General features: G+C 37.9%; 2 protein-coding genes across 4 annotated transcripts; both read right to left on the reverse strand.

Moving 5' to 3' along the window:
• Window positions 1–895: 895 nt before the first annotated feature.
• LOC111788126 (probable ADP-ribosylation factor GTPase-activating protein AGD14) lies at window positions 896–7,614 on the reverse strand. The gene is made up of 14 exons (XM_023668341.1): window positions 7,514–7,614; window positions 7,155–7,272; window positions 6,231–6,292; window positions 5,998–6,085; window positions 5,865–5,926; window positions 5,692–5,788; window positions 4,976–5,398; window positions 4,197–4,769; window positions 3,929–4,087; window positions 3,750–3,857; window positions 3,554–3,613; window positions 2,636–2,708; window positions 2,482–2,527; window positions 896–1,294 (listed from the first exon to the last, which is right to left on the reverse strand). Exons 2-14 carry the CDS (start codon window positions 7,251–7,253, stop codon window positions 1,159–1,161), a joined length of 1,986 nt encoding a protein of 661 aa, XP_023524109.1. The 5' UTR covers window positions 7,254–7,272; window positions 7,514–7,614; the 3' UTR covers window positions 896–1,158.
• A 1,382-nt stretch (window positions 7,615–8,996) lies between these two features.
• Window positions 8,997–15,375, reverse strand: LOC111788080. Of its 3 annotated transcripts, none has more exons than XM_023668248.1 (5): window positions 15,123–15,375; window positions 12,445–14,951; window positions 10,582–12,264; window positions 10,189–10,441; window positions 8,997–10,059 (listed from the first exon to the last, which is right to left on the reverse strand). In XM_023668248.1, the coding sequence occupies exons 2-5, from the start codon at window positions 14,911–14,913 to the stop codon at window positions 9,497–9,499; spliced, it is 4,968 nt and encodes a 1,655-aa protein (XP_023524016.1). In that variant the 5' UTR covers window positions 14,914–14,951; window positions 15,123–15,375; the 3' UTR covers window positions 8,997–9,496. The 3 variants fall into 3 exon arrangements, with proteins under 3 accessions (XP_023524016.1, XP_023524017.1, XP_023524015.1); XM_023668249.1 differs by having other exon boundaries at window positions 15,119–15,375; XM_023668247.1 differs by having other exon boundaries at window positions 12,445–15,375.

Here is a 15,375-nt window from a genome sequence, read left to right on the forward strand (position 1 = left end):
TTTATTTTTTTATTGCTTAAATGTCGTTATAGTTTTATTTTAAGAATCCATAACTTTCACATGTTAATAAAAAAATTAAATATAAAATTAACATAATAATAATATTAATGAAAAATGTTAGAATCTGAACAAATTCAACGACTTAGTAATTGACCATTAGACTGTAATTTGGATCTCTTAAAAAAAAAATTATCTAATGATATATTATTCTATTTAATATTAATTTGAATATCCGAGGTTTCTCCCCTTTTCGGCTCGCCTCTTTTATCGGCCATTAAGAGTATAAATTATTGTATATGATTACAAAAAAAAAATACGGGTAGGTTTATTGAATCTATTGTAAAAGTTAGTGTGAATCTATTGCAAAATCACTTTCGGCTAGCCACCTTTTATCAATTAACAAATTTATTAAAATAAAACTAAATATTCTAGGGTCGTCTCATCTAAATTTATAAAATATGATATACTCCCTCACATATCCTTGCCTAAACAATTAGGAGAGTCATAAAAATGAGTTCATACTGCAACAAAATTTGTCAATAAAAATGCAACAAATTTTGTCAATAAAAAACGTGTATGAATTAATTGAACTATCTTAGAACATCGACATTTCATTAAGCATGATTTGATTTCAAAATCATCCCACCAATACAAAGTCGGATTCACTTTTAAAGACATTTTCAAAGAGATTAAAATCAAGCTAACGACTCGAGCATAGTTTAATCGAACAAGACATATATCATCAAGAGTGCAAATCTTTAAACTCGACAAAATATCAGTTCGTCCTTCCTTTAATGAGGGTAAACAAACAAATTTCACACTGTCATTTACACATTTTTATTTTAACAAGAAACAAACTTTATTTACATTGATGATAATCACAATTTAGGATTTTGCAACCACGTTCAAGGTTACAAACTTCCATAAGAAAGTGAAGACATATATAATCTACAACAACATGCGAATTAACGCTTAAAAATTAATAATCTCAAATAAAATAAATCAGGTCTAAACCAACTTATAAAATCAGCGTCATATGGTTAGTTTCTATATGATCTGAGGGAATCTGTACATGAACTCCGAACTTTCAGACTCACTTTGAAGAGATAGGAAGGAGGTGACCTGATATTTAGGCGTACAGAAGCTTTGTGAAGCCGTCTATCCAAAGGGATTATTACGAGCATTTGGATTTGTGTTAGGTGCTGGATATCTGCTACTCGGCTGCTGAGGTGTGTTGGAGGAGCCGAATGGACTTGCTGAGGAGGCTCCTCCATAGTTATTCACTCCCTGCGGTCTGCACTAACATGAATAATTGTTTTTTAATTTCACTTACCTTAACATCATCTTAATAAAATGTATGTGTTTTAGATAAAGGTAAAAAAATTTCTACTACTATGTTGATATAGAAAATTTTGAATACTACCCTTCATAACCATACCAATACCAGTACTATTTCTGTAACGGCCCAAATTCACCGCTAGCAGATATTGTCCTCTTTGGACTTTCCCTCAAGGCTTTAAATCGCGTCTACTAGGGGAATGTTTCCACACCCTTATAAATGGGGTTTTGTTCTCCTCCCCAACCAATGTGGGACATCACAATTCACCTCCCTTTGGGATCCAGCGTCCTTACTGGCACACCGCCTCGTGTCTACCCCCTTCGGAGAACAGCAAGAAGGCTGACACATCGTCCGGTGTCTGGCTCTGATACCATTTTGTAACGACCCAGATCCACCGCTAGTAGATATTGTCCTCTTTGGACTTTCCCTTTTGGGCTTCCCCTCAAGGCTTTCAAACGCGTCTACTAAGGGAAGGTTTCCACACCCTTACAAATGGTGTTTTGTTCTCCTCCCAACCGATGTGGGACATCACAACTTCTATTTATAATCATGTTAATAACAAAAATATTCTCAATAACTAGAACTAATTAATAGGTATGACTATTAGGAATCACAACTCTCCACGATAGTATGATATTGTGCACTTTGAGCATAAGGTCTCGTGACTTTGCTTTGGGCTTTCCCAAAAAGCTTCATACCAATAAACATGTATTCCCTACTTATAAATCCATGATCATTCCCTAAATTAGTCAAGGTGGGACTCCCTCCCAACCATTCTCAACAATGTCATTTTAATATTTAATTTAATGACTCGAGCTAAACAAAAATATGATCAAAAGTTAGAATGTAATTATACATGGATGCAATGTTTTTTAATCGGCTCTTGTCAATAATATTGTTATTAAGTAGAGTGTTGGTGCGAGTCTCTGACATTTATTAGATGAGCTAAGTCAACATGATGTGGTAGACAAGTTGACTTAGGATATGTCACATTAAAATTCTATTTTATGACATAGGCTAAAGAGAAATTCCAAACGGAGAGATGTTCCCTAGCAGCAGGCAAATATTGGGAGCATGGCTGAACTGAAGCAGGGCAGAAGAAAAGTAATTCTAATGGAATTTTTCACATAAACAGCATTTACCTCATAGACGGAGTGCTCTCATAAACCCGTTGCCCCACGAATGTACCTGAGTTTTGTTTAAAAGAAAATGAGCCCTCTCAAAGCTTTGAAGGTGACTGAAAGTACAGCAGCTGAAGGAGATGGCGATTGTGAAGAGAACTATGAATGATCTTACCTGAATACTGAGCTTCGGGTTGGTAGCTATAACTCTGAGTTAAGCCAGGACGAGCGGGCATGCTAGCAGTTCTCTGCAAAGATGGCAGGGAGGAAATAGCATCAAAATTTAAATAATATGTAGACTATGGAAAGACCATGTTCGGGATTGTTGGGAGGGGGCTCCACATAAGTTAATTTAGAAAATAATCATAGGTTTATAAGTAAGAAATACATCTCAATTCGTATGAAGCCTTTTGGAGAAGTCCAAAAGCAAAGTTACGAGAATTTATGCTCAAAGTAGACTACCTAAATGTTTGAGAGCTCAATTCTAAATACAATCATGAATGAATTGATGTGGGCTATAATTAGGATATCCAAAAAAAAAACCTAAGCCTCCTATGATACCCAAGTAATATTAACACTACTAAGCACTCAGTGTAGAATGTTAGGAATCTTAATCCACAAATTCCAACAACTTTCAGGCCAGCAAAAATTAAATTTCACGTCTGTCCCTATTCAAATCTGCGGAGGTGCCTCCAAGCATTCACATTTGAAAATCACTTGCCATTATTAGTTGTACAACTAGGGTGATAAAAGCAACTCAATGCAAGTGACGATCACTGTACTATTAATTTTAATTTATTTTCTTTCATGGCTAAATGGCAAGAATGAAAAACTGCATCCATTTCGGGTTCAATATTTATATAATGGACCCTAAGATTTGCACATGAAGGTTAGACACAGATACAAATGGATAAATTCTTGCTTTTCCAATCTATAACTAAATTTTCGTCCCAATGAGAAATATTTGATAAATTTGTCTGATACGAGTTGAAGGAATGGATGATTAAGAAAAGAACAAATATGCAAAAAGGTTACTAGTGGACGAAACAAAGGGAAAGAGAAAAATCATTAAATGCCTGATTAGTGTTCATACTTGAGGGTAAAATCTACTCCTTTCATCATCAAGATCAAATGGGTTTGTTGGTCTTGCAGTCTGCAAACAAAGATGTTAGATTCATTTCCTATAATATATTTTTTAAAAGAATAAAAGAAGAAAGAAACACAACACAACACTATCTGAGGGAGGATAATACTGCAAGTTCACTATGTCTTGATGTATATATACATACCCCTGAGGGAGGATAATACTGCAAGTTCTGACCCATGACACGTTGAGTTGCAGTCGGCCAACCTAGATGTGAGGTGGGAACTTGAATGAAGTTTGCAGTAAAAAGGTCCTGCAAACAAAAGTATGTATTTCATTAAAGAAAAGCACAAGTAATCAATGAATCAAATTTTAACTCCTTACCAGAGGAAGTTCCTTTCTTCCCCCAGAACTCTTTTCCGAAGATGGAGGTTCGGATCCAACTCTATTGATGGTACCCTGAGCAGGTTTTGAATCCGCATCTATCTTTTCACCTGAAACACTTGAATGTCCTTGTGCATTTGGTTTCGATGAAGAAGTCCCCTACAGAAAATAGACGTGTGCAGCCGCAAAAGAAGCAATACGTTGAGAAAATTTAAGGCAGAATTGAGCTTAATTTCATCAGATTGGGAACTCACATCAGGCAACTCACTTCAAAATTTGGAACAACAACTGGAGTCGTCATCTGTGAAATCAAACCAGTATCTGCAGAAGAATGATCAGAAGTCTGTTGTTGGTGCGTGCTTGGAAGCTGTTGTCCATTACTAACTTTTAGTGCAATATCAACACCCTTATTGGTTGTGAGTTGCGGAGGACTTGCATTAGAAGTTTGCAATGGTAAATTTTCATTAGACCCAGCTACAGAAGAATCAATGCTGATTGGTAGTGCTGTCTTCCCCACAGTGAGCTCTGGTGTAAGAGTACTTCCAGAAACAGTTGCTGGAGCATGAGCATTTCCAGGTCCATCAGTCGGGTTATTATCAGCTCCAGTTGATGGTAGTGATAATTCAAGAATCAAAGCTTCCAAAGTATTTGCACTGGTGGATTTTGGTGCCTTCGTCGTTGAAGATGGCTCAAAGACTTTCAAGTTTTCATTATTAGATGAAGGCATCGATTGGGTCCGTGATACGACAGGAACATCAGAAGGCTCAGAACTGATACTAAGATCAATTAAGTTCGCTGCATTGTCTCGTTTAGTTTCCACGGGATTAGCACGAACAACATTCTGGTAGCAGGACAATGTAAAATAAAGGAAGAAGTAAGTTTGAAAACTAAAAGTGTAAGCTAACACTAACAGGTGAGTTTATGCATAAAAAGATATAGAACAATAATATACAATATCACTGCAAAAAATGACATCAAGAACTAATAATACCCTTAAGCAGAATGAACAAGAACACTCAAGTATCCAGCATTTTATCAGCTACAAACCTGATCAGAGCCACCAGCGTCCACCCCTTTAGTGGTTCTAACGTCCTCAACTTTTGGGGTAGGTTCATTTTTGGCCGTCGTAACTTTATTATCACATGACACTTCAGGAGAAGACTTCTCTAAATTTTCTCGACTGCGACTTAACTGGATAGTTGGCTTGGAATCTTCATTTGAGAGCTTGCGATTTCCAATTCTGTCATCTCTGATCCGGTCATCTACAACCTCAATGCGTGTGAGGCTTCTCCTATAGCCTCCATATCTGGAATTTTCTTTTGTATACCGGGGACTGCTTCTCTCATCATAGTAATAAATTGGACTCCTGAGTTCCCTCTTTGAACTAGATCTTGGAATTTCATCTTGCTGGGGCTGTAATCCACCATAATATGAAGGAACCTTTCTCCTTTCTTGGGATGATTCATTAGTCTGTATTATATGAAACATTCTGTCAACATGTATAACCGATTTTACTCGGAGTTTCCAGCATATAGAATTATTTGACGCGTTGGTTTAGCTAAAAAATGCTAATAGCGAAGGGAACTTTCCTCAAAAGTAAAATGTCAAGATGAAGGTACGAAATAAACAAGAGGACTGCATACACTTGAAAACAATCTCTTTATCAATGAGCTCGATGGAAGCAAAAGCATTTCAAATTCATGAATGCAGAGCACAGCAACAAGCTAAATGTAAGTTAAAAATGAGTATACACGAGAGCTTACAAGTTTCAACCTCGGGATCTCATCAACAGCCCTCTCACCCGAGTATTTCCTATCAACATAGACATGCTTGATGAACTCCCGGAGCCGATGGAGATTACTGCTTGAAATCATAGAATTTAGAAGAAATTCTGTGCCAATTACTGCAGGTCCAAATATAGAGTAAGTTTAATAACCTGTTTTCTGGATAAGAATGTCGCTGGGGATCCCAAGCTTTCAAATATATTTGCCGAGCTCTCTATGTAATGACAGTTTAAAGTTAGCATGGATGAGAAAGAACATGTGAACCTCAAAGGAACTGCATCTAACCTCATTTCCCGCTGCTTGAAGAGCAGTCACCTCTTCTGGCTTGAATTTTGCCATTGACACTGACTTTACTCGGTGAGTAAATTCACGACTGGAAAAATCATGAAATTGAACCAAGATAAGCAATTGCGAAATATCTCTATTGATCTAATTTCCAAAAGTATATTTTCAAATTCAATTAAGATGCTGAGAATTTCCGCATATTCAGATAATTAAACAATCATTTCAATACTTACTGTACTCCACTACAATTTGTACAGACAAATGTCAAGAATGTTGTACATACGTATTGCGGTCCCTGTTGAAGGATGCATGTAAATGTCAAGAACTATAAATGGTATAGATAAAATTTATAACAAGAATGGACAGAAGGAAGGTATATGAATGTTATCAAATGTCTGTATCAATTTATTATCAGGAATCAACTCATGTTAGGCATTAATGGTTCATAACGTTAGATAAGGTTAGAACTACGAACTTCCACAATAATATAATATTGTCCATTTTGAGTATAAGCTCTCGTGACTTTACTTTTGGTTTTCCCAGAAAGTCCATAGCAATGAAGATGTATTCCTTACTTATAAACCCATGATCATTTCCTAAATTAGCCAATGTGGGACTTCCTCCCAACAATCCTCCCATCGAACAAAGTACACCATAGAGCCTCCTCTAAGGTCTATGTAGCCCTCAAACAGTCCCTCCTTAATTGAGGCTCGACTCCTTTCTCTAGAACTCTCGAACAAAGTACACCCTTTGTTCGACACATGAGTCACTTTTGACAACACCTTTGAGACTAGCAATTTCTTTGTTCGACACTTGAAAATTCTATTGACATGGCTAAATTAAGGGCATGACTCTAATACTATGTTAGAAACTACGAATCTCTACAATGATATGATATTGTCCACTTTAAACATAAGCTCTCATTGCTTTATTTTTTGTTTCTCCAAAATGTCTCATATCAATCGAGATGAAACTCATGATCATTCCTTAAATTAGCGAATATGGGACTCCCTCCCAACAATCCTAATACAGACCACATATGAGAGTCCCAATATCCCAATAGACTCGGAGTGATAAAAAGTACAGGTTATATTTTATTAATCTCCTAATTTCTGGTTCCTCTAGCGATCAGCAAAACAGGTAAGGAATTCTCATACCAGACTATTGCAGTTAATACATCTTCGATTCTCAGGAAGTTTCAAAAGATTACGTATGCTCCTTTCAATCTTCTCTTCTTCCTTGACGCGACTTGCCATACTTCAAACTTCAAATATTCTTCATCAAAAAACCGAAAAGGAAAAACGTCACTTCCAACAAAGCATGTATTCAAGAGCAATTAAATCGATTTGAGTACAGGAAAAACAATCATTCTAAATGAGAGAAAAACAAATTCTAGATTGCTGTAACAATCAGAACAAAACATCCTCCAAACAGACTCGAACGGTTCATTATACAAAATTTCACTTCTCTCCTCGATTAATGCCTCATACAGAAATGCGATTTGAGAAGAACGTACCTGATCGAAGATGCAAATTAAGAACGAAATGGCATGAGGATGCGCGCAAAAGGAACCTTGACGAACGTCGCAATTGCAAAAGAGAATAAGAACAGAGAAACAAGCCGAATCGCATAGAATAGTAGGGACAAGGATTGGAGGGATTAGGTTTAGACATGTATACGAGAAAGTAGGTTGGAGCTTCAATGGCGGGAAAGCGAAGCGGAGAGAGAGGAGGGAAAGGCCGTTATAAACGGTTGGTTAATAAATTTTTGGCCCTGTAAACAAATTGTAACTTAGGTCTAATTACATAATTATCCTCTCGCAATAAAATATTTACTAAAGTATACCATCATTTTCAAAATTTTAAAATTTCATTACTCAAACGTGGAACTCGAAAAAAGTAAATGTCGGGTTTAGAGATAAAGAAGACGTCTTGATTTGACTTAAGAACCGATAATATTGACTTATTTAAGAGTTTGATAAACTTGAACGAAGGAGTAAATGTCGAGTTAAGAGATTAAAAAACACCTTTTGATTTGACTTTAGAACAAATCATGTCGACTTGTTTGAGAGTTTGATAAACTCGAGCAAATGAGTGAATGTCGGGTTTAGAGATAAAGAAGACATTTTGATTTGACTTCAGAATAGATAATGTTGACTTATTTAAGAGTTTGATAAACTTAAACGGAGTAAATGTCGAGTTAAGAAATAAAAAAAAAACGTTTTGATTTGACTCTAAATCAAATAATGTTGACTTGTTTGAGAGTTTGATAAACTAGAGCAAATGAGTAAATGTCAGATTTAGAGATAAGGAAGACAATTTGATTTGACTTTAAAATAGATAATGTTGACTTATTTAAAAGTTTGATAAATTTGAACATGTCGAGTTAAGAGATAAAAAAAAAAAGAGTTTTGATTTGACTTTAGAACAAATAATGTTGACTTGTTTGAGAGTTTGATAAACTCGAGCAAATGAGTAATGTCGGGTTTAGAGATAAAGAAGACATTTTGATTTGACTTCAGAACAGATAATGTTGACTTATTTAAGAGTTTGATTAACTTAAACGAAGGAGTAAATGTCGAGTTAAGAGATAAAAAAAACGTTTTGATTTGACTTTAGAACGAATAATATTGACTTGTTTGAGAGTTTGATAAACTCGAGCAAATTAGTAAATGTTGGGTTTAGAGATAAAAAGACATTTTGATTTGACTTCAGAACCGATAATGTTGACTTATTTGTGACTTTGAAAAACTCATACAAAGGAGTAAATGTCGGGTTTAAAGATAAAGAAGACGTTTTGATTTGACTTTAGAACAAATAATGTTGACTTATTTGAGAGTTTGATAAACTCGAGCAAATGAGTAAGTGTCAAATTTAGAGATAAAGTAAACGCTTCGATTTGACTTTAGACTAAAAAACGTTGACTATCACCAAATACATATAAATTTCGAAAAATAAAAACACGAAAAACTAAATAATTACTTAAAAAAAATCAATATATTACATAACTATAAACCAAGTTGCAATTCAAGATATGATCAATAATTTACAATCAACAATTGTTTGTGTAGACCTCAAAAATTGTGGCATAAACAGTAGAGTTTCTATATACACAGAAATATGCAATGGCATTGAACACATCATGTATTCTTTAATCTAAGATTCTCATTTCATGGATGGAACACTTTAGAAGCTGAGGGTTAAAAACTGTACAAATAATGTCATACCCCCAAATTCTGATCACTAACGATCATGCTGGCTTACACGAAGCCTTCCTTGTCGGACGGTGAGGCTGTAGCAACGAATTCTCGTCACTGATCGCTCGAGTTTGTCGTGCCAGACGTTCGATATTGAATCTGCACAATATCGAGGGGGAAGGGCAGTACCCATTGCTAACGAAGTCGTCGAACCTAATCTGCTTGCCATGTGGGTGGATATATCGGTGAGCTTGAGCAATGGGAGACGTTGGGGTAGTCGGGATTCGGGTTTTCTTCACTTTTCTATCCATCGCCGTTAGGGTCGTCCTCGGATGCAGCTTTCATTGCTTCAGCAGTCATGATAGCAACCACTGCCTTATGAATTGCGAGGTCTGCTCTGATTAGTAATCGTCTGGCCTTTTCTCTCTTAAACTTGGCGACGTTGCGTGCTTCCTGAGCAGCACCAGATACATCACGGAACCTGTACTCGTCGAGGTCGGAACCTTCCAACTGTTCGAGAATCTGCCTTTGTGATCCATCGAACCGATAACGTAGCGGGCTTGACCACTCGGAATAACCATTGTTCCACCTATTTAACCCATCTCTCTTTCCAACCATTCTCTGATTGAAAGAAGATGCCATCATAGGTTCATATGGAGAAGCTCCATATTTTCTGGACTTGGTCTTGTGAAGTTTCGGTAGAACATTCCTCTCGAACCCATCGTTACTCAAAATGCCACCTTCGAGTCGTGGCGAAAATAAGCTCGATGATGTGTGAATCAAAGGAGAATCTTCCAAAAACTCATAGTTATGGCCTATATAGACCATCCTATCATCCCCAAGGGCAGACCCATTCAATCTTCTAACTGAAACAACAAAACAATTCAAATTGTAAAGCCTAAGTCAAGAGAGTTCGTTAGAAGTTCGTTGTAAAATCGCTCGGGATAAACAACGAAAACTAGATGAATCAGGTAAAAGTGGACAGTAGAATTTACCAAAACCATGCAATCCATCCTGATCATAGGTGATGGAATTGCTATGACCAGCCATTGAAAACTTCCTATGCGACCGTTGCTTAGAGCCTTTATTGGAAACTTCCAGGCCTCGGGGTTTCAAACAGAAAGCAAACATGGGCGGTTTCTCGATTGATGCCGAGTCGTGATATCCGTTGCAGGAATTGGTGTTGTTTTTGTTGACTGTAGACTCCCAATCTTTTAGTTGCTGTCGGTAGGTTTCCCAAAGAGGCGGCTGAAAAAAGAAACGATTATTGTAAATAGTTGTTTTCGTGTATTTTTTTATTTATATCGACGCAGCAGCACGAGCAAGGAAGGTGCAGAAAAGGCAGAGAACTCATAATATGCATGAATGTGAAGAGACCTAAAAGCTACCTGAAGATGTCGAAGTAAAGGCATTCCCTTCTGTCGCCTTTTCAGCTGCCAATACTCAAAGATCCCTTTCGTCAAACCCGACACCAGAGTTTCGTTCACTGCCTCTGCAATCTCGTCATCTGTGAACTCATCACGTTGCTGAGAGTATGCAGCCTTCTCAAAAGCATCCATCGTTTTCTCGAACACCTCACTCGACGCCTCTCCCAAGCTGCTACTAGAGCCAACTTCTGAAGAAGTTTGAACATCCTTGATCCACTGCTCGTCATCACTATCCATGTCATACAAGACACGATTTGGATTCAAAGCCATTTCAACATCTGTTTCTACCTGCCGGAAGTACTTGGAAGGATTTCGCATAAATGCAGTTTCTGCTACATGTTCATCATTTTCTTCTATCAAGCGAACGCCAGGAATTGGAATATTCTTAACGGACGCTGATCTAATGTTTCGATTGTAACACTCCTCATGCAACTCCTTGAATATCGTCCACTGGCTTCGATCTGGAAACTCCAAGATCCAATCCTTTCCTCCTTTCCACATCATAGCATGTGTATACCGATTCGTAGATCCGGGTTGCAAAAATTGATGAGCCTTGTAAGAATATTTGGTAATTCCTGAAAGTTTCACAGCAAGTTTCCACTCATTATGGTCAAAGACCTCTAATACCACTCTTGCCCCACATTCTCTCCATCCTCTATCACCAGTTGTAATCAACACATTTGCATCACATGATAGCAATTCTATGTTTCTTTGGGAACCTCTAGCTGCATCCGACCGCTTCTCACTAGCCCTTCTGATTCGCTTGTAAGGAGTTGCTTTAGGATGAGAGTTTCTGTTCTTTGAGCCATAATCTAAACCTCCAAAAGGTAACATGTAAGAAACCTGAGTTCGTGGTTTCTTAGTTCTATTTCCCAAACCGTTCAGAAAATCCTTTCCGTCCGACCATCCATGTGAGGCCAATCCAAATGATGATGAGTTATTCTTATTTCGATGCCATGTGCTTCGTGGTGCAGTGGGGTTAGGGCTGCGAATGATGCCAGAATTCACATTCCATGCTACATCCATAGATAGCTGAGCATTGTGCAACTCCCCATCCACAGGCTGAAATGATGGAATCTCAACACTAAGGTCATTCAAAAATGAATCAGAACCATTATCAGATCTTGCCACATTAGGTAAAGCCATTGCTTTCTCTGATTTGTCATTTCCCGAAGATCGCATCCGCTTCTTTACATCATTTCTAGCCTTGTCCGAATCGTGAGACCCTGCACACGTTTCAGCAACAAGACGACTTCTTTTATACCGGGAGGAACCTCCCTCCTCACAGTCAGAGAGACCAGTCCCTAAATCTGACCGAGCACACAAGTTCCATCTACCTAATGCCTTTGACGAGGTACTAAGATTATTGGCACAGTCATTCATACACACGTTGTCCACAGTCAACCTACCAAAATTTTCTGCACGCTTGCCTGAATCCTGATGTAGCGAACTTAAATGAGCCACACACTGTTCCATAAGCAGCTTGAGATGCAAACTCAGCATAAAGGAAGGTGCAGCAGTAAAAGAAAGAGCAAAAGCAGGAAATTTTTTGTTGGTTTCATTAGAACACAAATTAGAATGACCATTGTTCTCGCCTGCATCTCCTTTGTGGTTGATACCAAGACTACCAATCTTCTGTGTGCCCTGATTAAAGAAGAAACACTGAAGAAGTTACTACGAGATGAAATATCTGGCGTCGAAAATACAGAGGAAGTGAAGGTATATTAGAAACCTTGTAACATGCTTGGACAACAGTATAGTTGATAGCATAACCAAAAATAAAAGAACCTAAAAAAAAAAAAACAATGTAGAATAAACAAGTACCTTGATAGAGGAACACTCGCCACAAAATGGAGATGTATGGAACTGACTTGTGCAATTTTGAAACCTTTTGATATTATCGTAGGTGCATTCAGTCAATGGAAGTTGCTTGGTGAGTAAGCAATACTTCTTCAGCCTGCAGTCTAAGTGAAGCCACTTGGAATTTTTTGTTTCTGAAAAGTTATAGAAAGCAAACACAAGCTGCTTTCCGATATCCGGAGGGCACGAGAATTTGAACCTGATAGAGGTCATGGGAACTTGAAAATCAGCATACCTTACCTGTTTGCTGGGTTGCCGAAACATTTTCATGACCAGGAAAATGAATGCCACTGCCTGCATCAAGCAACCTTCAAACAGGAGAAATCTCAACCCAACCACATTGTCTACACAAAACATCTCTAATTGAACCTTTGGCCATGTTAACGTCAATGCACCATGTTGGATGAGCATTGACAAATGGAATAACCAAAATGTTTCTGCACTTGAAGTCATATTCAAGAATGAATATTCTGGGATGGTTAACTCAAACCTCAACTGCCCGACTTCCATCGCTGGAATATCCAATTGTAATAACCCATCATCATCAACACACCATAGCAACCTGAGTGCTTCCGACCTTCTGGGAGAGATATCTGATTCCTCCACATCGTCGATTTCACCAACATTAGAAAAAAATGAAGCAAGAGAATGTGTTCTTCTAGAGGCATAACTTGTCTCATGCTTATGAGACATTTCAGTGCCTATGTTGCGGAACCTTTTCCTAAAATATACAATAGGAAGTTTACAAGTCTTTGAACAAGTGGTGATTTCCGAAGTAGACTTCTCTAACCCATCCATATCTCCTAATCTTTCTGGCAATCCTGAATGAGGCCTTTCAATTGCCTGGGACCCCGATTTTAAAAATAGGCTGGAGTTTTTCTGCCTCTTTGAACTATGAGAGGGGCATGATTTATTACGTTGAGTAGATCGAGCCAACCAAGAGATGATTGGCTCAGAATCCATAAAGCTACCAGTATTGCATTCATCCTTTGGAGCATTCGTTTCTTTCCCCTTCCTGGATCTTGATTCCCTTTTCACATTAGCAGGATTATTTCCCATCACCGACTTCCTACGGTCTTCCCTACCAGGAACTTCACTAGGAAGCAGCAACAGTTTGAACCTTTCATTTTGAAGATCAATCCATTCTTCATCACGATCATCATATTTGACATGATGAAGCTTCCTTTCTTTATCATAGTCATTCACAAGCCCATAGTACCAGATTTGGTCCAAAGGCCAAAAGACTTTGATCCTCCTGTTCAATATCCAAACTGCATCCAAGTCTGCTAATAAAATTTCATAAAAATGGCGTCTTTTCCGTGAGCTTTTCTTTTCTTTTCGTTGCTTCCTAGGCCTCAGTACTCTTCCGGCCGAATCAACTGATGCAGATTCCAAATCTGCTAGAGGCTTAAGACCATGACTAACAAACCCATTCGCTGGTGGCAAAGAACCCATCACGTTTGAAGAAAACCCAGTACAAGTTGGATCAAATCTTGATGATAACATTCTAGCAGCATTCTCCTCAAGGTTCTCTTCATCATCTTCCAGGCAGCCATCACGTCGCTTAGTAGAATGTGATATAGATGCCTCACCCTCTTTTGAATTACGTTTTCTCCCAGATGCAGAAATCTTTCTTCTCCCAAAATTCTTTTGTGATTTTTTGAATGACAGACTGACAGGTTTTACAACCGAATGATCAATATGTTCACCTTCCTCCTTCAAATGCAAAGTGGAACTCGATTGATTTTCTCTAACTAATGGATCAGCATGTCCATCTCCTCTCTTCGGATGCTGAGTTGAGCTCAACTCACTTTGCTCTTTCTCCTTTAAACTTTTAAACCCTGGCTTTCTATTAGTCTTACAGCACTCCACCAGATCACTTGGATCTTTGGCACTAGATTTAGCAATCTGATCAACAATAGCAGCTTTACCATCCAATTGCCCAGATGGTTTCAAAATCTGACCACCAAGAATTTTTTTCCTCCTAACAAATCCACCTCTCTTACGCTTTGGAATTTGCATAACATCATCATTCAAAATAAGTGAAACTTTGTTACACTCACTACTGCTATTTAACTTCTCCTTTGACTCTGACTTCAAGGCCTTTTTTGAATCATGCCCACTTGAACCTAGTTCATCATCATAAACTTCATGCAAACTCTTCCTGCTCCTACTATAAATACTACTGAAATTACTGAGGGACACTTTTTTCCTATTTCTCCTCTCGTTCCTCTGCTCATCACCATTCTCCGCCCGGACCTTTCTCTTTAAGCTCTCATTCTGAACCTCTTTAGACACTTTTGATTCGTATAAACTCTTGAGATCCAAAGATCTCGATTTCTTTGGTGTATCAGTACCATGTGAGTATTCTAAACTATTTTCCATCGACTTCCCCAAACGAAAACTCCCAATCCAGAAACCCCCAATTTTCATGTTCCATCATTGTACATGCATATAAACATTTCTCAGATCTGTGTCACCGAAACCACGCCAAAAAAATTGACAAAACGAAAATCATCGTCAAACGTACTCGCAAAGCGATCACATCCAATTATCCATGCATTCATAGTAATCTCCGATGGATTCGGATAAACCAAAACTTATGAACAAATTTAAAAGACAATGAAAAATCGCATACCTACCTCGATTGATTGAACCGCAAAAAAAAAAAATCCCTTGGTCTACGAACCGTGCCGATCATAAACCCGACAGGTAAATTAGGGCTTGAATCCGGGCCATCTCATTCGGAACCCTAATAGATTCCACAATTTCCCCAATCAATTTTGGCAATTTTTGAATTTTTGCCCTAATTTTTTTAATTTTAACCGTGAAAAACGGACGGACCTAGGGTTTCTTTTTGATTTCCCGAAGAAGGGTTAGACATCGAAAATTAAT

Source organism: Cucurbita pepo, chromosome LG02, assembly GCF_002806865.2.
Source record: "Cucurbita pepo subsp. pepo cultivar mu-cu-16 chromosome LG02, ASM280686v2, whole genome shotgun sequence".
NCBI classification, from domain to species: domain Eukaryota; kingdom Viridiplantae; phylum Streptophyta; class Magnoliopsida; order Cucurbitales; family Cucurbitaceae; genus Cucurbita; species Cucurbita pepo.

What these genes read in the sequence shown, in the direction of transcription:
- LOC111788080 (XM_023668248.1), bottom strand. Translation starts at nt 14,913, where the DNA reads ATGAAAATTGGGGGTTTCTGGATTGGGAGTTTTCGTTTGGGGAAGTCG. An exon ending in GCGAGTGTTCCTCTATCAAG is followed by an intron (nt 12,265 to 12,444) that starts GTACTTGTTTAT and finishes TTCTTTAATCAG; the next exon opens with GGCACACAGAAGATTGGTAG. An exon ending in GGATGGATTGCATGGTTTTG is followed by an intron (nt 10,060 to 10,188) that starts GTAAATTCTACT and finishes TTGTTGTTTCAG; the next exon opens with TTAGAAGATTGAATGGGTCT.
- LOC111788126 (XM_023668341.1), bottom strand. Translation starts at nt 7,253, where the DNA reads ATGGCAAGTCGCGTCAAGGAAGAAGAGAAGATTGAAAGGAGCATACGT. An exon ending in ACAAATTGTAGTGGAGTACA is followed by an intron (nt 6,086 to 6,230) that starts GTAAGTATTGAA and finishes TGATTTTTCCAG; the next exon opens with TCGTGAATTTACTCACCGAG. An exon ending in GGAGTAGATTTTACCCTCAA is followed by an intron (nt 2,709 to 3,553) that starts GTATGAACACTA and finishes CCATCTTTGCAG; the next exon opens with AGAACTGCTAGCATGCCCGC.